At 41.3% G+C, this 22735-nt stretch overlaps 1 protein-coding gene across 1 annotated transcript in view; it reads left to right on the forward strand.

Moving 5' to 3' along the window:
* TMC5 (transmembrane channel like 5) overlaps positions 1 to 22514 on the forward strand; it is a 52455-nt gene extending 29941 nt beyond the window's left edge. The window contains exons 10-21 of the mRNA XM_018558464.1: positions 958 to 1122; positions 2008 to 2165; positions 2271 to 2349; positions 5012 to 5109; positions 8325 to 8420; positions 10786 to 10861; positions 11739 to 11872; positions 14619 to 14792; positions 16420 to 16498; positions 18767 to 18865; positions 20764 to 20806; positions 22171 to 22514. Of these exons, the coding sequence (XP_018413966.1) occupies positions 958 to 1122; positions 2008 to 2165; positions 2271 to 2349; positions 5012 to 5109; positions 8325 to 8420; positions 10786 to 10861; positions 11739 to 11872; positions 14619 to 14792; positions 16420 to 16498; positions 18767 to 18865; positions 20764 to 20806; positions 22171 to 22514 (1545 nt within the window). The remainder of the gene's footprint in view (positions 1 to 957; positions 1123 to 2007; positions 2166 to 2270; positions 2350 to 5011; positions 5110 to 8324; positions 8421 to 10785; positions 10862 to 11738; positions 11873 to 14618; positions 14793 to 16419; positions 16499 to 18766; positions 18866 to 20763; positions 20807 to 22170) is intronic.
* Positions 22515 to 22735: the final 221 nt, after the last annotated feature.

A 22735-nucleotide genomic window follows, 5' to 3' on the forward strand; every position in this document is an offset into this window, starting at 1 on the left:
TATTCTCAAAAGTATTGGGACACCTGCTTTTACACGCACATGAACTTTAATGGCATCCCAGTCTTAGTCCGTAGGGTTCAATATTGAGAGTGCCCACCCTTTGCAGCTAAAACAGCTTCAACTCTTCTGGGAAGGCTGTCCACAAGGTTTAAGAGTGTGTCTATGAGAATGTTGACCATTCTTTCAGAAATGTATTTGTGTGGTCAGGTACTGATGTTGGACGAGAAAGCTTGGCTCGTAGTCTCCGCTTTAATTAATCCCAAAGGTGTTCTATCGTGTTGAAGTCAAGACTCTATGCAGGCCAGTGAAGTTCCTCCACCGTGGAGGTGTTCCGTGAAATTTCCTTGCTCCTAAATATTCCTTGGTCAACTGTTAGTGGTATTATAACAAAGTGGAAGCAACTGGAAACCACAGCAACTCAGCCATGAAGTGGTAGGCCACGTAAAATGACAGAGTGGGGTCAGCGCATGCTGAAGCGCACAGTGCGCAGAAGTGGCCAACTGTCTGCAGAGTCAATAGCTACTGACCTCCAAACTTCGTGTGGCCTTCAGATTGGCACAACAACAGGGCGTAAAGAGCTTCATGGAACGGGTTTCCATGGCCGAGCAGCTGCATCCAAGCCTTACATCACCAAGTGCAATGCAAAGTGTCGGATGCAGTGGTGTAAAGCATGCCGACACTGGACTGTCTGGGTTTGGCGGTTGCCAGTAGAACGGTACTTGCCTGACTGCATTGTGCCAAATGTAAAGTTTGGTGGAGGGGGGATTATGGTGTGGAATTATTTTTCATGGGTTGGGCTTCGCCCCTTAGTTCCAGTGAAAGGAACTCTTTAGGCATCAGGATACCAAGACATTGTGGGAACAGTTTGGTGATGGCCCCCTCCTGTTTCAACATTACCGCGCACCAGTGCACAAAGCAAGGCCCATTAAAGAATTTCTATTACATTTGTTTTTGCAGGAAACTCTGTCAGAAAAGTTGCTGAAGAAACTAACACTTTCTACTAGTCAGAAGTTGGCTCGCCTTGCCATTCACTTGGCTGCTTGGATTGTATCAATAGGGCTGGCAGTTGGTTGTTGTGCTGGAGTTTACTTCCTCTGTGTACAAGTGGGAGCATCTACACAGGTAATCTCTTTTGTAGCCTTTTGAACCCTTTTTTGAAATGGACAAATATAGCACAATCTGGATTTACAAGATGTTCAGAATGTGCTTCGCAGACTTACGAAAATGAGTGTCATCTTTTTGAGAACAGTGAAGATTCTACTGTGATTGTATAAGAAGAACTAAACATCATAATAGTAACTGTGTCACTTTTGCTGGCTATTCAATAACCACAATGTACAGTAACTGACCTGCACATCACTAACAATGCACCGTAGGAAGCAGGAAATAGGCACTGAAGTCTGGTGCCTCATTTGCATGGTGAACATTTTTCATCACCAGTTTAAAAAAAAAAAATCAGGATTTCCCTGCAATAAAATTCAGAGCGAGATGCTCAGAAATCCTTTTCCAGGCACATTCTACCAAGTAAATTGGATGTTGTGGTCCAGATATCTTTTTAAAGCCATGCGTGGAATGGCACAGGAAAAAAGTTTGGTCCAAAACAAGTATAATGCTAGGCCCTGGAACATAGGCCACGTGCCCCAGGTCTTCTACTGAGTGCCCCAGGTGAACTTTGCAGTAATTGTTGTCATCATACATAGCATGACAAACTTACATGGTATGAAAATGAGAGAATTTGGCACTTTAACAGAATTACTGGGTTTCCCTGTTTTCCAGGACTTCGCAAAGCATATTTCATTTTCACTTAACCAATTAATGCCACACTGAAGTATAGTAGTTTTAGATCCAGATCTTATTCTAAGAAAATGTTTGTAAACAGTAGCTTTAGGGGCAGCTCAGGATGCTGGGGGTATAAGTGGAGGGTTTTAAGTTCTGTCTAAGCATGAGGGATGCTTAGACAGAAAATGAAAGATGCAATGTTATATTGTATGTGTTTTCTTTAAACAGGACACAAATTTGAATGATCTAACAAAGCAAGCAGCGACATTGTTGGTTCCAGTGGTCGTCTCCCTTATCAATCTCATCATGCCTCTAGTCTATGCCCTGTTTGGCCTTGTGGAAAAATTCAAGTATCCCCATCATGAGATCTATGTGGTCATTATAAGGTAAGGCTTTTCTTTTATTTGTTATGCATTTTCTTATTTCATATTTGTAAATAAAAACTGAAATAACAATTATGATTTATTATTTAAATGGTTATGTCTTCATAGAAATATTCTCCTTAAAATCTCAATTATTGGAATTTTATGCTACTACTGGCTTCAGAAAGTTGCAGAAAGTAACTTTGAGGTAAGTCACTTCTTTGTAAGTGGTACTGTATATCTGTTTTGGCAGACTTTGGCCCTGTGAGTACTAGTAATATTGTTTTCTGCAGTTACCCATTAAAATGTATATCAAGCCAAAAACATTTTTTTTTAGATTTGATTGTATATGAACATTTTAATAGCCTGTTGTATATGGTACTTGTTACACCTTAAGACTCTTGAAGACCAGGTGTTTACACCCCCTTCCTGTCCAGGCCATTTTTCAGTATTCAGCGCTGTGGTACTTTGACTGACATTTATTCCGTCACGCAACGCTGTACTGAAATTATTCTTATACCATTGTTTTGGGACAGATAGAGCTTTCTTTTGGTGGTATTTAATCACCACTGTCGCTTTCTGATAAAAAATTCGGGGTGGGTGTTAGATGGCTGTGCTATAAGGGTGCTGTTGTAATTATTAAATACATAAAAATTATGTCATGTGCTGAAAACAAATGGATCTGCAGAAGGAGCACTTTGATGCCAAGGGTGGAGAATGCAGACATAGAACTGTTTGCTTTTAACTGAGAATGTAGGAGTAATCCTTCCTCTTGTGGTGTTTTATTTGATTTTATCTTTGGACATATTGGGATAGACATTAATATGTCAGTTTCATAAGCTGCCTTTCGTTTATCTTTTTTTTACTTTTTTATGAACTTGTTTTGAATTTCCAATATTTCATTTTTTATTTTTGGGCATTTCCCCTAAAAAATAATATTGACAGGTTTGTTTTGCTCATGCTGGACACCTATGCTTGCTGCATGATTGCAACCCAGTCACCTCACTGGCCACAAGCATGACAGTTGCGTCTACTGAGACTGTCGGCAAGATCACCTCCCTCTCACTCTGGACTATGCTACCACCACTGGATTAAGCACGTTTACACCAGGATCCCCTCTCTTCACTCTGGCGAATGTTACAGTGACAGTCAGGGCCAGGTTTCCCACAAGGCCGATCGAGGCCTGGCCTCAGGGCAGCAGGAAGTAGAGGGGCAGCAGGGGTGTGGAATTCCTATCTCCCACGCCCGGGACATGCAGTTCTGGGCGCCAGGCGAGGAGTTGTTTTCTACATTTAGGCCTGCTTTGTGCAAGCAGGGCTCAATGTACAACGGGGAAGCCGGCGCTTGTTTTGTACAAGTGATCTCAGTGATGTTGCCGTGTTCACTTGTATGCAGCCTGCATACAGGGGGGCGCATCGAGGAACCTGGCCTTGGGGCAGCAGAGAGAGTAAATCCGGCCCTGGTGACAGTGCTGTAAGATAACAAGGATAATATACAGCCAAGGACATTTTTTTGGTCACAGGTTCCTTCTGCTGTTATATGTTTTAGTTACCATAATCATTTCTGCAACACAGTCTTACAATTCTTACATCTCCTAAATATTGTGTAATGAATATTGTTTACTAACATTAACCCATCCAAATGGTGAGCACAGCAAACTAAACTTTTAACTGGATTACTAAAGGACAATGAATTGCTTAACGGGAACTATGTGTCCCCTTCAGGCTATGCAGTATCCAAAATGTGTGTAAATCACAAGACTGCCTATACAGAATTACACATCTGTTGGCATGTAAAATAACCATATGTATTTTATTTGTATTTACCTTTTGACTGGAGATTCTCTATAACAGGTATCATAGCACTCTGGGAGTAACATATTCTGATCAGTCTTTTCTTAATTGGTTTGTTTTTCTTTGTCTCTGTATGCTTTCCATTGTTTTTATATAAAGGCTTGTGTAACCAGTACTGTTAACAGGTCACAGTGTTCCTGTATTGCAGTGAGAAATGTGTCAAAAATCTGTAACCATGTAGTTCACTCTCCCCATTTCTAGATACTTTGTAATTCCCTACTCTTTCTTTGAAACATAAAGACTTTCCTGAACAACTGTTTTTTCCTGAGGAACAACAAATTGTAGCTCATTTACCAAAAATAACCCTTCACATCTAGGCATTTTCCTTGTACCTAAAAAGTACAAAAACCATGTTGAGTTTTTAATATTCCTCTTTCTTCAAACCTTCAACACTTGAAAATTAAAACTCTACTCTGCATTCTTTGCATAAGCATCAATAGTGCTTTTACTCAAATGTGACAAGAATCTTCTCCTATATGGGCTAGTTCACACCAAGTGCAGAGCAGATGCAGAGGAGTTACAGAACGCATCAAAACTGCATCCAATGTATTCCAATGGTATTTTGGGCTCTAGTTCACACCAGAGCGTTCAGTTCCAGAGCATGTGGAAAAACTGCAGCATGCCCTATTTTTTCTGCTCCAGAATGCACCAAAACGCATGCAAGCACATGAAAAACACATGCAAACGCCCTGGAACGCAGTGAAAGCCCATTTTAGGCCAAGAAAACGGCCCGGAACGCGACAAAACACACTACAGAGAAACTCATGCAGATCTGGTCTACATTTGGTGTGAACAAGAGTCTTCTGCAGACCTATCTATGTCTTCAGCACCAATGCCAAAACATGCCAAAACCTTAAAGGGGAATTCCTATCTAAAAGAAAACTAAACAGCATTAATAAGAGTTGCTTTGCGATTCTGTCATTCTAATGAAACATTTCCATGTAACCTGCACGTTTCTGAACATTTCAGAATGCTGACGGAAGAATCTTATGTTCTGTATAATGTTTTATTTCACAGTGCTGGGAATCGTATGTTGGACAAGATATTTATCGGCTGGTGGTGATCGATTTCCTATTTGTATTGTTTGGGTCTTTTTTTGGAGAATTTTTAAGGAGGTGAGATATTTATTTCTTTAAAGTATTGAGCTTGGGAACTAATGGCACATTCCAAAACCTAGAATGAACAAATGAAATAGGTTACACGAACCTCAAGGCCCCTTTCACATGGTGAGCAGGGGATCTGTCCATTCGGTTTTTTCCTCCACCTTGTGATGAAGGAGAAAACTGAGCTGTATGGACCCATGTTAGGTCTATGGGCAGTCGGATGTAAGCGGACATGCGTCTATTTGCATCCGATTACTTCTGATCTATCCCATTCAGGTCAGCCAAAATTCCTTTTCCTTTTTTCAGACCTAGAAGGACTCTGAGGTAATCAGATGTAAAGGGTCCACGTATAGAGTTACATTGATCTTCCAATTAAGTCTGCCCGAAAAACTGACAGACGGAAAGGGGCCTATTGGAGGACACTCAGTTTTCTTTGGTTCACAATACTTCCAATGCCTTCCAGCATGGTTAGCTGCTGGAACACACTGGATCGCATACTGTCCAGCTCCCTGCGATTTGGGGCGCGTGATCGCCTGCTCCAGAACGCGTGGCACAGCAATGCTTGCGTTCCGGTCCAGAGCGCAGTGCAATCGCCTGCATCAGAATGCACGGTACAGCGATGCCCGTGTTTCAGTCAAGTGAAAATTGTATAAAATTGTACAAGCTTTTAGTAGAATAAATGTTAGATGAGTGTATAGGAGAAGAAATGGTAGATGAGATAACAAACACTGTCAAGCTAGAATATTGCTTGGATGAATGTAAGATAAAGTTGAAGATTAATATACGGAGAGATACATAGTAATGTTATTTGGGAGACAACAGTTATGATGCTTAGTTGTATTTTGTACCGTACTTTATTTTTAATATAAAGTTTGTACAAGTATGTTTATTTGAAATAAAAGTATATTGAACCACAGAATAGACAAGGAAATAAAGGAATCAGGTTATATGGTGGAAAAAAAAATAGTACAAGCACTATTTTTTCAACTGCACTGGACCGGAATGCGGGTATAGCTGTGCTACGCGTTCTGGTGCGGGTGATCGCACAGCAGGCAGGGGGGCGTGGGGGCATGCCTGTGGTGCCATTGACTTGAATGGATCGCCCCGCCCCAGAACACAGTATGCAATCCAGTGCGTTCCAGCACTGGAGATGGTGTGAACGTAGCCTTACTCAGATGTTAACTTTACTCCGCATCCATGAATTCTGGGTAATAGGCATGGGGTTGCCTGGCAATACAGCAGTACATGCTTCAGTACAAATCCCTCCTGCCTTGCAAGCCCACAGTTGTAAACAGCTGTAATATCCTTACAATGTAGATTATTGCCTAACTCTAAGCTGGTAGCCAACATAAGATCTACCAGCATAAGCTAGATATATGCTCAATACATTAATGTAAAGCTTTGGTGATTCCCCTGGAAATGTTTCAGACATAGACTGAAAAATAAAATAAAGCAGTCAGCTGAATGGTAAGTTGGAACACTAAATTTATATACTTAGTCAAGTATTTAACACTGACCCCTACTACTGAGCTGATTTCTAAATGTTGCAGTATCATTGAAACTGTAACTTATTGCAACCAATCAGAGTTTAGTATTAAAAAGAAACAGTTGGGTTGCTATAGCCTGTAGTGCCATGTTTGCAGCAGTATCCTTAAGCTGTTCATACAACAAGCACTTGACTTCCCCAGCCGTGCTAAACAACAGTGTGGATGAAGGACTTTCCCCACAGAGGAATGGCCACTTTCAGGATACCATGAATTTTTGGAGTGTTTTTTTCTACAAAAGTCGATTGGAAAATAAACTTTTGTCAAACAGGTGGGTCCCAAGGGGGCAGAAAGACTCAGCCCAAATTTGAGCAGTGTATGGCCAGATTAAAGGGCCGTTATGCATAAGCATCAGACCAAAAAACAAGTAAAATGCAATATGTTTGCAGGTATCCCTGGGACAATTGTCTTGCATTTGAGATGTGTTTGAGATGTATCATGCATTCACCCTGAATTGCTGTTAACATTTATGGAGGAATAACAGAAGTTGAACACAGTAGTATATACAGTGGCGTAACCAGAGTTCTGGGCGCCCGGGGCAGAAATTTTTTGTCGCCCCCCCCATTATATAAACAACCACTGGAACTGTACCCTGCACCTCCCCCCCACACACACATGTTTTTATTTTAATTTTTCAAATTTTAATATTTTATTTTTTTTGAAACTTTTTCATTTTTTTAAATTAATTTTTATTTATTAATTAATTTTTTATTAAATATTTTTATTTTTTACTTTACTTTTAGGGGCTTCGGGGAAATATTGGGGGTCTAAACAGACCCCTGATATTTCCCTTTAAAAATAGAAAAAGAGATTGAGGACACAGAGTCCTCAATCTCTTTTTCTGTGTCCCCTGTTATCAATGAACAGGAATCCTTTATGAGTGTTCCTGTTCATTGATAACATGGTATGTTTACTATAACTACAATTATGAATAAACAGGAGGGGATATAGATCACTCCCGTTCATTCATAATTGAGGATATAGTTTACATACCAGGTCCTCAATTATGTACAAACACTCAGCGATCACTGATCACTGAGTGCTTGTACCCGTTCTCCTCTGACACACACTGTCACAGGAGGCTGCAAGAGGAGAGCCCAGCCTCCTGTGACAGCGCTGGCTGTCTCCACCCCACACCGCTCTGCTGCACTGTGATAGGCGGCCGAGCGGTGTGGGAGGAAAGACACCGGCCGCTCACAGCGCTCGTCCCGCAGCGCTCGGCCGGCTGTCATTTTCTCTCTGATTCCTTTCATCCCTGCTGGGCACTGCTCTGTGTCCCAGCGGGGATGAAAGGAATCACGGCCGCGCCGACAAAACGGCAGGAAAATGTCACTTTGGGCATTTAGCCGAAAGTGCCATTTTCGGCCGGCGCCCCCCCTTCACTTTTCGCCCGGGGCCCGCGCCCCTGCTGCACCCCCGGTTGTTACACCACTGAGTATATACAGTGCATAAACAGAACTCTACAATATTGAATTCTAATACTGCATCCCATATGCTTCAAAATTGCTTTACAGATACATGTCAGAAGCAAAATGCAATCATCCATGCATACTAGATGGATCAGTGTGGCATTTTCACATCTCTAGTATGGAGCAAATGTCTATTAGGTGGAACTAAACATTTCACAGGTTGTAATAAAAACTAAGATCATTTAACTCATACTTTTTAATCTTTTTTTTGTAGGATTTTCGGGACGTATTGCTGTAAAAAGTTAGGAATGCCAGAGTTTGATATAGCAAGAAATGTGCTGGATTTAATCTATGCACAGACATTGGCATGGTATGTATGTGTGTGAGTTGTCTGAGTTCCACTGCAAAATACTGATTATCTAAATTAGGCTATACACGGTGTGAAATACACAAAATGGATGCCCCTATGAGAACTTTCCCGCCCAGTATCCCTCGATCAGCTGATGGAAGGAGCAAGTTGGAAAATTCTTGGGCGGACGGAGCTTGCAGCCAATCAGCTGCAAACTATGTTCGGGTATTTTGACAGCGATCGGCGATCACTGTCAGAATACAATGCAAAAAAGCAGGGGATTCCTCTATCCACGCTTGTAAAGCTAGTCATACACCTTTAGATTATCTGCAGATTTTCTATGGTCAGATGGAAAAAGTGCAACAGATTCCTCCATCTACGCTAAACTGTGTGGCTGGAGGAATCTCCCACTGGGCCAAGCTTCAGTATCTTGCTAGTAGCCCCGCTGGCTGTCAAAATACATGAACAATCTGATTGGATGCAGGCACTATTCAGGTGTTTTGACAGCCAGTGGGGTGGGGCTGTCAAAGCAAGATACTGAAGATACTAGCAAGATACTGAAGCTTGGCCCAGTGGGAGATTCCTCCAGCCACACAGTTTAGCGTAGATGGAGGAATCTGTTGCACTTTTGCCATCTGACCATAGAAAATCTGCAGATAATCTATAGGTGGATGGTCAGCTTAAGAATCTGTTATATTTTCATTGTTCAGCCCGCAGGTTATACCGAGCTTTAAGCAATGTATAGATGGGCTTGATGTCTAACCAGAAGGACGGGTGGAGAAACATCTGCCTGTTGTTATCAGCTGAACTCGCTGGGGTAAATCATGTACCATAGGCTACATACTGCATATGTAGACTGAAGGAGCACATCCATAGTATCATAATTCCTATTTTTTTTTAGAAGAGGGATAATCAAGAAAGTAACACAGAGATTTCCCAACAATTTGGAAAAGTTTTTGGAGAAAAACAAACACTTTCAACATCAAAGTGTTTTCAATCCCCCCCCCCCAAGGGGAGCTTCCTACTGGTCTGATCTTCACTTGAATGTCATATTGGGCTGTTGTATCAGACAGGGACTGTTATGCTCAGGGTCATGAGATTGACCAATAAATATTAGAAACCAATATCAGCCCAAATGCCAACATTTCTGAGCATCATTCAAAACAGCATGCCAGTTCCTGTAACCAAATTAAATATTACAACAAGAGAAAGAGTATATGGGACAATTCAGGTGTTTTAAAAGCCATTTTAAATGTCATTGTATACGTAATTTGCTCTATCTATGATATCCACAGGGCATTAAAACATTAAAAAAAGTCTAAATACACACAAACAATATGCGGGAAAAACTCAGAGCACAGTATCATAGTGAAGTAGCTTCTATAATTGAAAATAAATTCAAACTATCAGACAACCTCAAAAGGAAACTGCTACAGTACTTGCAGAGTCACTGTTCTAGAACGTTTTTGAGAATGTTCGCCAGGACTTCCAAAATACCTGCCAGTACCTCCGATGGTGCTCACAAGTTCATTGCAAGTACTTCTAAGGGCACTGACAGAATCCTGGCTTATATTTCCAATAGTAGTTTCCAAAACAGAACTCCCTAAAACGATTTTGAGTTTAAGCTAGGGCTGCAACTAGTCGCCGGGCACACTGGTAGCACACGGCCCACGTCTGCTCCTCACTGATGAGAGGCTCCTAGGTTTTCATTAAAAAAAGGTCGCCGCATCCCCCTGTAAAAATCGCCCTGTTGCTTCCTCCCCTGGAACCCGCCACTGACATGAGCTTCAATCCTAGCTATGGGGTACAAGGCTCATCTAAACTCCCATCCCAGCTATGGGGTATAGAACTCACCTGACCTCCATTCCCAGCTATGGGGTACAGAGTTCACCTGACCTCCAATCCCAGCTATGTGGTACAAACCTCACCTGACCACCCATCTCAGCTATAGGATACATAGCTCTCTTGACTTTGCATCTTGGCTACGGGGTACAAAACTCATCTGACCTCTCCCCCTGCGATCCTCCTGCCACTGCCACAGCTGCTAGCCTTGGGTTGCTCTCTACTTGCCACTGGTCCTTGCTTCGATTATATCTGTCAAAATCCATGTATATGTCAAATCAGTGCTAAATGCAAAGCTATAGTGTTAACAAAAGAAAGCATTTGAAATTCCTCAGGCAATGAAAAGGTTAACAAATACAATTATAATGTATGATTTTATTAAATGTGATCACAAATCTACATTAAAGGCAATTTACATAATGTATATTTAATTACAGAATATGACATCTTGGTAACGGTGACATTTTATAAATAAATACGATGCTTGCACAGTAGGGGGCAGAATACAATCTCTAGTGAATATTTTTTTTTTTTTACTTTGCAGGATTGGTATTTTCTTCTCCCCTTTGCTACCACTAATCCAGATGATCAAACTTTTCATCATATTTTATGTGAAAAAAGTAAGTGTCATTTCAATAACAAGTAATAGTTGCAGCAGCAATTAAATAGTAAGTCATGCTTTTAAAAAAACATTTAAATAAGTTTTTTATAATTTAAATAATAGTTTAATAAGAAATAGTATTATTTTCATGAAATAAATACATATGTATTTATACATACACTTACAGAATACATATATAAATATTTGTATAAGTAAATTTGTAAACGGCAGCTCATATAGTTACATAGTTGCATAATAGGTGAGGTTCAATAAAGACACACATCCATTAGGTTCAACCTACAGTATATAGTGTGTGTGTGTGTGTGTGTGTGTATGTGTATACTGCTAGGAATTTCAATAACCTTGTATTATGTGCAGTCTCCATAATTAAAAGAAAAAAAACATTGCTTCTTTCCGTATTGGGAGATTATCTCTAAGCTGTCCAGATTTGGTGTAGAAGCCTCCAAGAGAGGATTAGGTAAGGTGTTACTTTAGGTAAGAAATTAGGTTTGGTGTTAGCTCAGGTTAAGGCCAGGGCTTAGGGTTTTATGTAACTGTTAGGATTAGGTTTTAGGGGTGCTGGGGTAGACATTAAAGGCCTACTTTAAGAAGCCAGGCTAAGTGTTAGGGTGATAGTTTGGTGCCAAGGTCAGGTTAAGTGTTAAGCATCAAAAGCTACTAGTGCCTGGTTCTTAGCTCTGAAAATGAATGTACCATTTAAAATAAATCAAGGTAGAGAAGACCTCGCTGTAACGGCTTCAGCAGGTGGACTGACCTGAAAAACTCAAGTGCTGTGATCTTGCCAAAGGAGCCACTGAGAGATACGGTATTAGGAGTAACTCATCATCATCTTCCCAAAACCGTAATATGGTGTTATCAACATTCTGTCTATATAGGTGAGCCTCATCATGAATTGTACTCCTCCTCGAAGAGCCTGGAGAGCCTCCCAGATGACCACTGTCTTCATTTTTCTCCTCTTTTTCCCATCTTTTGCTGGAGTCCTCAGCGTCATTGGCGTCACTGTATGGAGGTATACAAAAACTACAGACTAAAATCATATAACCTGTGTGCAAAAGTATCTTGGAAATAAATGGTCATCTTCAAATGTTTAACTTTGTATTGTAAGAAAGTGCAGGGAAATAAATTTGGTTAACAAAAATCATTACCTGCTTTTTCTCCATATGTTTGTACAGGCTATTGAAGTATCCATATTGCTCAAAAATAGGAACAGTATTCACGTTTTGCTTGATGTCAAGAGGAGCTGTAAAAACAGCAAAAAATTGCCAGGCAACCTGTATTGGTGGCTGCAGCCCTGACTTGGCGAGGATTAATCATCCTGTGTCTTGCTGGCTGCAGCACTAGTCTAGTCAGCTGCAATCTAACCACACACCTCCTGCTCTGGGATTGGCCTCGTTGCCGGTAGCGCCATATTTAAGCATCATCAGCCTGTTCCCCAGAGCTTGTGATAGTTCTTGCTATACAAACCATGCTCTGTCTCTGTAAATCCTGTGTCTGCAAATCTTGTTTATCTTTGGTTCTGACCTTGGCCTATCCCTGGATTACGCTTTGCTTTCTGCCAGCACTGACCTCAGCTAGTGCCCGGATTACCCTTTGCCACCTGCCCGCCCTGACCTGAGCCTGTGCCCAGATAACTCGTTGCAGCCGCCAGCCTTTGACCTCAGCTCGTTCCTAATTACTCTGGTAGTGTCTTTCTACTTTGGTCCGTACCTCGGGTCAGCACCTCTGGCCAGCCTGTGACATCACCTGATCAGAACATATAGTTTAAGTGCTGGGGGCATCCAAGTACCGGTAGGCACGCTTGCCTTATGGGAACGGCAGCTGCTATAGGTGAAACAACTCGTCACTATTTGCTCTGATAGCGTGCGTCCACAACTGGTCTTGACATTATCACAAGCCTTTAAAAAGAAGAGACCGATACTACTATTGGTCGATGATGGATGCCGCGCAAGTCCGTATGTTTGCAGAAGATTTATGCAAGCTGATGCATCAAGTTCAGGATCTGTCCTTGCACATCTCTCAGCAATCCAGGGTTTCTGATCTGCAGGAACCTGAACCGAAGGTCCATCTACTCGATCGTTTTTCTGGAGACCATCACTCATTTTCCAATTTTGTCAATAGTTTTAAAATATATTTTCAGCTTAGGCCACTTTCTTCTGGCTCAGATACCCAGCATGTTTGCATTATTATTTCTTTGTTACAGGGGGATCCCCAGTTGGGCTTTTAGCTTGTCTGCTGATGACCCAGCTCTGTCCACTAATGATGCTATTACGGCGGCTATAGGTGAAACAACTCGTCACTATTTGCTCGGACAGCATGCGTTCACAACTGGTCCTGACATTATCACAAGCATTAAAAAGAAGAGGCCGGTCCTGACAAAAAAATTTCTTCTGTAGAATTGCATTTCAAAGACAGCAGCACCTAGACTTTTGCTGTTGCAGAAACCACAATGAGGACATTTCACTTTAAATTTAAGGATACTTTAACAAATGTTTTATAAATATATAGACCATATTGTTAGTTACATTTAAGTGTATGTAAACCCAGGATCTGTTTTTAAGTATGTATAGTATCATGCTAGCTTTCTTAAGTAAAACTATTCTTTGTGAATCTGTTGCAAACATTCTTACCTGGAGATCCTGATGTAACAGCACTTCCTGTTCTAGCCTGTCAGAGCTAAGCCACTGCCTTGAAATAACAGCAACATTATCCGCCTACCATGTGCACTACTTTATTTGGCCATTGGGCTGCCTATCATGTCTGTCAGATAGGCAAAAAGAAGAATATATTGTCAATTAAACAAAAAGATACAAGTTTTTGAAATAGTATAGCTAGGAGATTTACCCCACTCCAAGGATTAAACTGGAGCTCTCTGTTTAACCATTTGCTGTCTGGAGCAATTTCTTACTATTTGCACACACATGATATAATCTGAAGTTTTGGCTAGAAACAGCTTCAAACCCCCAAACAATTATATATTTTCTGATTGCCTTGTAGAATTTAAAAAAATCCTAGCTGCAATTTTTTTATGTTGCACGGAATATGAGCAAATGTTTATCAAACCAGTATGTTTTAGGATAAAATACACTAAAATGAAATTTATGGCACAGAAACAGAATATAATACCCATCTTTTTGGTAAAATATAATTTCAATCAAAAACAAATGTATAGGAAGATGGGACAGACCCAATTAACTACAACTTGCTTCGTATAAAAGGTTTTCTTTTTAATAAAACAAAAACACTAAAAAGGCCATAAATTAAAAGAAGGATACGCATATTCTAATAGCAAGATACCTCCACAAACCACTCAATGTTTTCATGAATAAAGCATTGAAATCACACAGAGAACAATGATTCAATAATTCATATAGATATTGGACATAGAAAATTGATGGATCTTTCATAACATTATTGACGATAGCCAAATGTGTAGCCTTGCCGCTGGCAAAGGATGTTGGGCATGCATGCTGTAATTTGTGCTAATTTCAAGCGCCATTTTCATGTCTCCTTGTAAATATAATGTTGTTTCTGGTAGAATTTCCAGTAAAGAATCTTTGCAACAGGTTTACAAAAAACAGTTTTAAGAAAAATGTATATAGAGAAGCATTAAACCAACATACTAAGAATTGATTTAGGGTTATATTATACATCTACTGTAAGCATTTAAGGCAATCAACAACAGAAAGCACTCATTTTTTAATGTTACAAATGCTTCTTCTTTTGCTGTTATGAAAAGATGAATCTCCTTATTTCAGACGGGTTCCTTCCAAGACGTGTGGCCCCTTTCGGAATCTGTTAAGTCCTTATGAATCCATTGATATTTGGATACATCAGATAGACTTCTTTGAAAACTCCAAATGGGTGGTATGGATTTATCGCAACTTAGTTGAAAGTGTTCTCTTCTTCTACATCCTCACCATGATTGTTCTGTAAGTATACAATTCTGGTTTAGACATATCACTGTGCTTTTTTTAATAGTTAACACTTAAAGTTTAACTCCAAAAACAAGCATTTGATGTATTGCTGCTTACCTGTCCTCAAATATGGTTGCTGCAATCATTTTATTTTTTTATAGGATTGTTTTCTTTTATGTTCACCTTGTAATAGTGATAATAGCACAGCAGAGAAATGAAGTCCACCCAAACCCAAAATAACGCTATGACAGAATGTTAATATATCTTGCTAGATGAGGGACAGTACCACGTTCTCTAGAAGGTGAAATGATTGATTGCAACTCAATAAAGCAAGGGAGCAAATGCAGATATCTCCAAATTACTACACAAATGAATTAAAAATGCTGAGTAGTCCAGACCTCTAGGTTAGTGCAATAGATTCTGGAAGCACTAACACTCAATGATCCAGGTTACAGCATGTACACATAGATTAAAAGAGGTCAGCGCCATCTTCTTTTCAAATTAAAAACAAGTATTTGATAAAAATACTTTAACATTTCATAACAGGGGTCATGATACTTGGCATACAAGAGGGGTGATGGTTCAGAACATCTTCCCTTTTTCAAGTAGTATAGTGTACTATTGCTGGGATTTGTAGTCCTCTGTAGCTGGCGTTATTCTGCATGGCACTGTATAATTTATTATTGCTGGGATTTGTAGTCCTCTGTAGCTGGCGTTATTCTGCATGGCACTGTATAATTTATTATTGCTGGGATTTGTAGTCCTCTATAGCTGGTGGTATTCTCCATTGCGCTGAATAATGATTATACGGCGCAATGCAGAATACCACTGACCAGTTATAGAGGAACTACAAATCCCAGCAATAACACATTATACAGCTCAATGGAAAATACCCCCAGCTATAGAGGAACAACAAATCCCAGCAATAATACATTATACAATCTGCTTAATGTATTATTGCTGGGATTTGGTGTTCCTCTGCTGGTGTTCTGCAGTGTGCCGCTGTATTATACATTGGTATTCTGCATTGTATAATACAGCAGCGCGGCGTACGCGGCGTGTGCGGCGTACCCGGCGTGCGTAGCGTAGCTAGTGTATGGAGCCGCGAACAGGCGGGCGTGAGCGGCGAGCGGGAAATTTTAATTTTAGCCGACGAATCGACGATGGAAAACGTTGACAACGTTTTCCATCGTCGATTTTAATTGACTTAATCGAATAATTGTTGCAGCTCTAAAATGGCTTAAGGAAAAAAAACTATATGCATTCTCAGTTCACATTAATGTGAATATTAACTATGAATTTTCATACTTTCTACAACTATTGTGTAAGCACAATTACTCTTTATTGCGTTAAACGTTAAAGCACGAAGAGACGGAACTGTCTCCATTTATTCTTTTTAACATGACCTGAGATCTTGTCATATTGGCAGTTTTCACCCACATTGGTGTCTCTCTGCCATAAAAATTGAGAAGGCTACGGTAAGTTAGGATTCCAGTGCTGATTCATTGGGAGATTTTCAGTAGGTCCCTATACTTAGAATAAATGGAAATACCTTTTAATAGTATAACTGTGTGTTTAAAGATGTATGCTTGTTACGTGTTTTGCCAACTTTAGTTACACAATAATTTCTCTTTACTTACAGGATTATCTCCTATCTCAACTGGCAAATTGTACTAGGCAGAAAGATTATGGTGAAACATCTCTATAAACAAATAGCCAATGTAAGTATGTGCTGACAGCTTTGTTTATTTTTATTAACCTATAAAGTGATAACACACGCCTTAGCACTGTACAAAGTACAGTGAGCCATTAACACATCCATAGAAGGTTCAGCTTTGCATGGACAACAGTTCTCTGTCTTCCACAATGATGTGCTTGGTTCCTCAGCAGCCAGTTGCTGGTACTGTCACATGGTGGACAGTGCTGTGTCTAGTAGTGTCCAAGAAATAACCTTCAGGTAAAGGTGACTTTTGTACATGATCGTTGCAGAACAGCGCAGTAAGGCAGCAGTGGTACGAGAAGGAAAGGCATTGTGGGTGGAGGCTAGTACTCATTGGGGAGGATTTGTTTCTTTTTTTGAAAGAATACCCAGAAACAGCGGTGGCTGGCATTTGTGCTGTTGAGTATAAGGAAACCTATCAAAATGAAGAGCAAGGGAAAATTTTATTTTGGTTCCAGCTTTTTGTTAAAAAGGAATAATCACTATTCTCATTGCTCATCCCAGCAGGAAATGGGGAGGCTTTGATCATGAACATCTAGAATACATGAAAAGAAAATTGGTCATCCAGTCTCCTTTTTTGAGACCATTTCCTGTTCCTGAAAATCTGACCTGGCAGAATAGTTGATGACCCCAGCAGACCATACATTGCTTGAATTGGGGAGGCTCCCCTTTACTACCATCAGTAGGGATCGACCAAAAACATCAGGTCCACTGCCTTCTTTTTGCATTCAGCTGCCAGTGCAACATTCCACAGCTGGATGTAAACAGAATATCGATACCTGATATCGGTCATCAGCCTGAAAGGTGGCCCATAATCAGTATGTGTTCTGGAAAAACCATATCGATCGACCTCTAACCCACACTACCTGATAATAAGGACTAACTAAATACTACCTCAAGATATGTCAAATAATGTACATACCTATGGAATTAATCGGATATATAAATTGCATCATGATGACATAGGGATGCATCCAATCCATTATAAAGTTTTCAGCCTGTACACACTTCATGCAATATATAGACATTCCACAGTGAATGTAGAATCCCCCGTATCAGTTGATCCAAAACTCCCTTGTTTAGCCCATATATCTTAGGCCGTGTAGATGAAAAAAGCACAGCATATAGCTGGTGATGTAACAAGCAAAGGCCATGCAGGGTAGTGGTAGCAAGTTGGCATAGAATTAAAAGCAATGTAGCAAGAAAAAAGTCCCGACATCATCCTACTCTCATTAATATTCCACAGACACTGATCATTAGTCACCCGAAACCTCATCCCTTGTGTTCATGTGCCGAATATCCATTTCAAGTTATGTCAATTTCCTGAGTATATTACCCATTATTGAGCCCTACACTGTTCCAGGGCTCTTTCGCTGGTTCCTGGTCACATCAGGAGATAGGGCAAGCTGGGAAAGGGACTGCCGTGCACCAGCAGTATTAGTCCATCATTAAGCCAAGCCTCAAAAGCAAATGGGGGTGGCACGTCATGTGATGTTGACACGTTTCATCTAATCCTGGACTCCGGCAAGACTTGATATCGAGAAGGAAGGATGTGTCCTTATAGCTGGAGTTCAGAATGTAGTAGATCCTATTGCACTCCTGACCGGATCAAGCCAACGGGTACTCCTAGAATGAGATCCTAATAGGTTGGACTTGATGGACTAATGTCTTTATTCAACCTCAAATACTATACTATGTAAGAAAAACTGGGGGGTGCTGGAAGCGACCACGCATGCCTCCGCACATCAAATGCAAAGTACCATAAAGTCACTTGCACACCGTTTGTAGATAACAGTCAATCTCCTTTATTGACTGAACATGATGTCACATAAAGCAACGTTTCGGGACCAGGCAGTCCTTTCTTCAGGCAAACAAGCCAAACAAGCCTGAAGAAGAGACTGGTCCCCAAACATCGCTTTGTCATGTTCAGTCAATAAAGGACATTGACTGTTATCTACAAACGGAGTGCGAGTGGCTTGTAGCTGGAGTTCATCACATGGGAACCACCTGCATTATGGACTTAAAATGGAACACTGCACTCCAAATGAAACGTGTGTAACTGTTCCAATATATTGAAATTAAAACAGAGTCAATTTGGCCCTCACAGAGTGGTTTAGTTTCATCACATTATTACAAAATGGATATAAAAAACACATTTTTGGAACAAAAGGAATCTAAACAATGGCAGTATATAAAAATGATGGTTGCTACATGAGTTGAATTACATTCTATTTCATTCTTGGTATCTCTATATAATTTACCTTTGCAGGAAGGACAAGATAAGTACTTTTTAATTCATGAACTTCGAAAAACTCAGAAGCCAAATGTAGCAGATTATGGAGCACCACAAAAAATGCCAGTGAGACAGGTTAGTATCTGAGCAAAACTGAAATTACTGAAAGTACTAAACATGCATTTTCTGTTGTATTTGTATTGTGTTCTGTAAGATGCTGGCTGAGCAGAACTTAGGAAATGTACTACGTTCAATAAAGACAAAGCAAAAAATAAATAAATCAATAAATAAATGCACACACATATTAATGAAGGAAAAAATTAGCATTTATTGATTTTTGTGTTCGAGCCTTTGTAGCATTGCAACAGTGATCAGTGGCTCTGGCTTCTGCAGCCTCTTCCCCCCTGTCTCTTTTCCTATGGAGGTGTGGGCTATCAATTACTGGAGTAGGAGGAAGTATGACGCAAACTGGCACTGACATTGTACGGCAGCAAGCCTAAGGCTGGCCATACACTGATCTATTTTTTTCTCATTCAACTCGCGGGCTGAACAGAAAAAATAGACCCGATTCCTCCATAAACACTAACAGCATGTCGATAGAGGAATCCCTGCTGTTTACATGCAACGGCTGCTGGCACCTGTCGGAATACTCGACCAGTGCGGGCAGCTCATTGGATGCCGGCTCTGATTGATCGAAGATTTTCCGATCAGCTCCTTCGACCAGCTGATCGAGGGATGTCGATTGAAAGGGTGCCGACAGCAGCACACACTGTGCGAATTCTGGCCGCTTCCTCAAAATCCAGCAGATACTCGAACAGTGTATGGGCACCTTTAAGCTGCTGCTTCTATCCTAACAGCATTGCTCATGTCCCTGTTTTACACCAACAACAAAAAAGAAGGAATTTGTGCATACGCCACCAGCCTTTTACAAAGCAGTGTAAGTTACCTCAAGCCTGAAATTTGCCACAGTGGGTAACCATACTTAGTCTTATGCAAACAAGACTCTTCAAAAAGTTGTTTCTGTATTTGCATAGGATTTGTAGGGACACAGGAAGAGCAGATGAGGAGCCCCGGCAGTATTTAGTGTGCCTGCCAAACATTGTCAGTTTTGCTTTTCCTTAAAACTTACTATTACTTAAACCCTAGCTCCAGCCCCCCCTCTCCCCACACTTGACGCAATTTTTGCATTTTACATGCCTTTTTTTCCATTTGTCAGGTCACATGATTAGCATGGATGGCCCCCTTCTCCAGTGGTGAAGGTTTTCAGTGCCCTTATGTTATGTGTTAGCACCAGTGGCGGACCTAATAACCAAAGGGCCCTGGTGCAAGATTTTATCTTGGGCCCCCCTCCCAAGACGGGGGAAGGGAGAATTTCTGGTCTGGTCGTTGGGATCCCTTTCCCTGTACCTCCTTCCAACTCTTCTTAACTAATGCTGCTTGGGCCCAGCCTCCTCCACCCCCTCCCCTGTCACCTCTGCCATGCCGCCCCGGTACAGTTGATACCCATGTAAGAGGCCCCACAGAGCCCACACATGGGTACGGGCCATACCCCCCTGATGGCGGTGTTCTATCAAAGGTTGTGACTATGTTAGAACGTGTCACACATTTTAACGTAATCCCGCAATTTACAGTGTAATATTCCCCATTATAATCCACTTGTCTGATTACATGAAATAGCAGTACACAACTACTATCCAACAATGTAATTACTACAGCAATGCCCTCTGGAGGAGGGGGGAGTGGGGAGCAAAGGGATTTAAAAATACTAGAATTGGGCATTGCATTTAGTTGCAATGGCCTCAAGATTCCTGGGATAAGCCAAAACGTTTAGTCGGCAATTATACAGTATATCCTTGGGATTCATTAAAGAAAACCTTTGAGGACAAAAACAGAGGAGCTGCCATATTTTTAGGGTACAAGCGCTTGGCCTGTTATCCCGATTCTGGTTTCACTAGTGAGTCACTTGTGAGTACAGGGAGTTTAAAACAGTTGACAATAACTGCCTGTAATTTTAACATTGTGATATTTTCTAGATTCAACCCGTACATGAAGCCCAAGACATACAGCTTGCTGATGGTAAGTTACATAAAATGCTTTGCTGGAATTCTTGCTCAATAGCCTGGTGTATAGAGGGCTGTGTGTTCCATCCATGCTGCTCTTAAAGTGGACCCTTCCCCCGACACTAAAAATTCCTGATGCATACACTTCTGCATGCCAGTCCCAAAACATGTACAAGTAATCTGTGAAATCAATTCTGTTCTTGTTTCTCATTGCCAGGTTGCTTGATGCACTGGTGATGTAACCAGGGCCTCACAGCTGCACCCTGGAGTGTTTACATCACCAGTACACAGGGCCGGCACTGCCGTTTGGCAAACTGGGCAGCCGCCTAGGGCGCACTGCCGCTTGGGCCGCAGCCTTGACCACCTTCTATTGCACCTGGACACTGAGCAGACCTGAGAAAGTTATCTTTCAGATCCATTCCTCTGCTCAGTGGGTGGGTGCAATAGCCAAAGATTGGCTATTGCAATTTGAAATAACCAATAGCAGGCTGGCTATTGCAGCTAATAGAAAGAACTTTCTCTCTCAGGTCCACTCCTCTCCTCAGTGGGAGGGTTTCAACAGCCAGCTTGCTTTTGGCTTTTTCCAATTGAAATAGCCCGGGATGGCTACTACTCCACAGACAGTGGCGGAACTACCGCCGGTGCAGGCGGTGCGGGCGCCCGGGGCCTATAAGAAGATAAAGTGACAGCCGGCCAAGCGCTGCGGAAGGAGAGCGCTGTGTTTGTGGGTTTTTTTTGGGGGGGAGGGGGACCCAAAAAAAATCTTGCACCAGGGCCCTTTGTTCCTTACTACTAGCCACTGTCCACAGACTACTATACTACTCCACAACCTGCAGAGTTAAAGTAGAGGACTAGATCTTACTTGATCCACAGAGATTATGGACTGTTCGAAGAAGCCTCACACAGTCCCCCCTCTCTTATTTTCTCTATCTGATGTATGTAAAATTGCCCAGACATAGTGAAAATCATTTGTACCATAATATACTGTACATATACTATATAGATGTTTAATTATTACACAGGTGTCAGTGCTCCTCTCTGACACTTTGCTGACTGCTGAAGACCCCTAAAGCACTCTAGAAGTAAGAACTCAATATTCATTAATATTTTGCTGGGTGAACATTTACCAATCATTTACTTACCAGAGAGCAGTTGCATGCAATGTAATGGTCATCCAGAGAGCAGCGTGAAGCAAGTATCCAAGAATGCATTTATGTGTGTGTTGGGGGGGATAGGGAATAGCATCTAGTCACTTGGTTTTCATCTCTAAACACTTTTTTTGAGTTGTAGCTTTTTTTTTATCAAGCTCATTTGTGCATGGGGTTCTTAATAAGTTCTGAAACATGTCATGTCACAATTCTGCACTTTTCTTCCCCACAGAACCCAAACCACAGTTTCCTCAAAGTAATCGTTCCTCCAGTGCCTTGGCATTAGCTATGAGGGCAAGGCAACAAGCAGACCTTGAAGAGGACTCCCCACCAATGAACAGAAAAGCACCCCGTAATTCAAGTATAATGGCTCAAATTGAGATGGCAGGGCAAGAAGCTGAAGGTGACATGGACCAACCAGGCTACAACACAGGACCATCAAATGCTATGGAGATGGTCATGAGAGCCAGGCAGCAGGCCGAATACGAGGAACAGCAACCAAACTATGGGGCAGACGCTATGGCAATGAGAGCCAGGCCTATGGAGAATAAGAGGATGCAACAAAGGTGGAGCTAAGCAGCACCAGACACCAAGGCAAAGACTGTGGCAGCAAAACTATTGGGAATGGATAGATGACAATTCGAGGCATTCACTCGGAAGATAAAGACCCAAAAGAAGGCTAGCTATACACATGCACGCGGGCTGAAAAAGATAAATCCGTTTTCCATCCAGCTCATTCAATTTTTTCAGCCAAAGTTTGTTAAGCGTGGCGACTGGTGACAGAGCCAACCATGGGT

The sequence above is a fragment of the Nanorana parkeri genome, unplaced genomic scaffold (genome assembly GCF_000935625.1).
Source record: "Nanorana parkeri isolate BGI_ZX_2015 unplaced genomic scaffold, ASM93562v1 scaffold341, whole genome shotgun sequence".
NCBI classification, from domain to species: Eukaryota; Metazoa; Chordata; class Amphibia; order Anura; family Dicroglossidae; genus Nanorana; species Nanorana parkeri.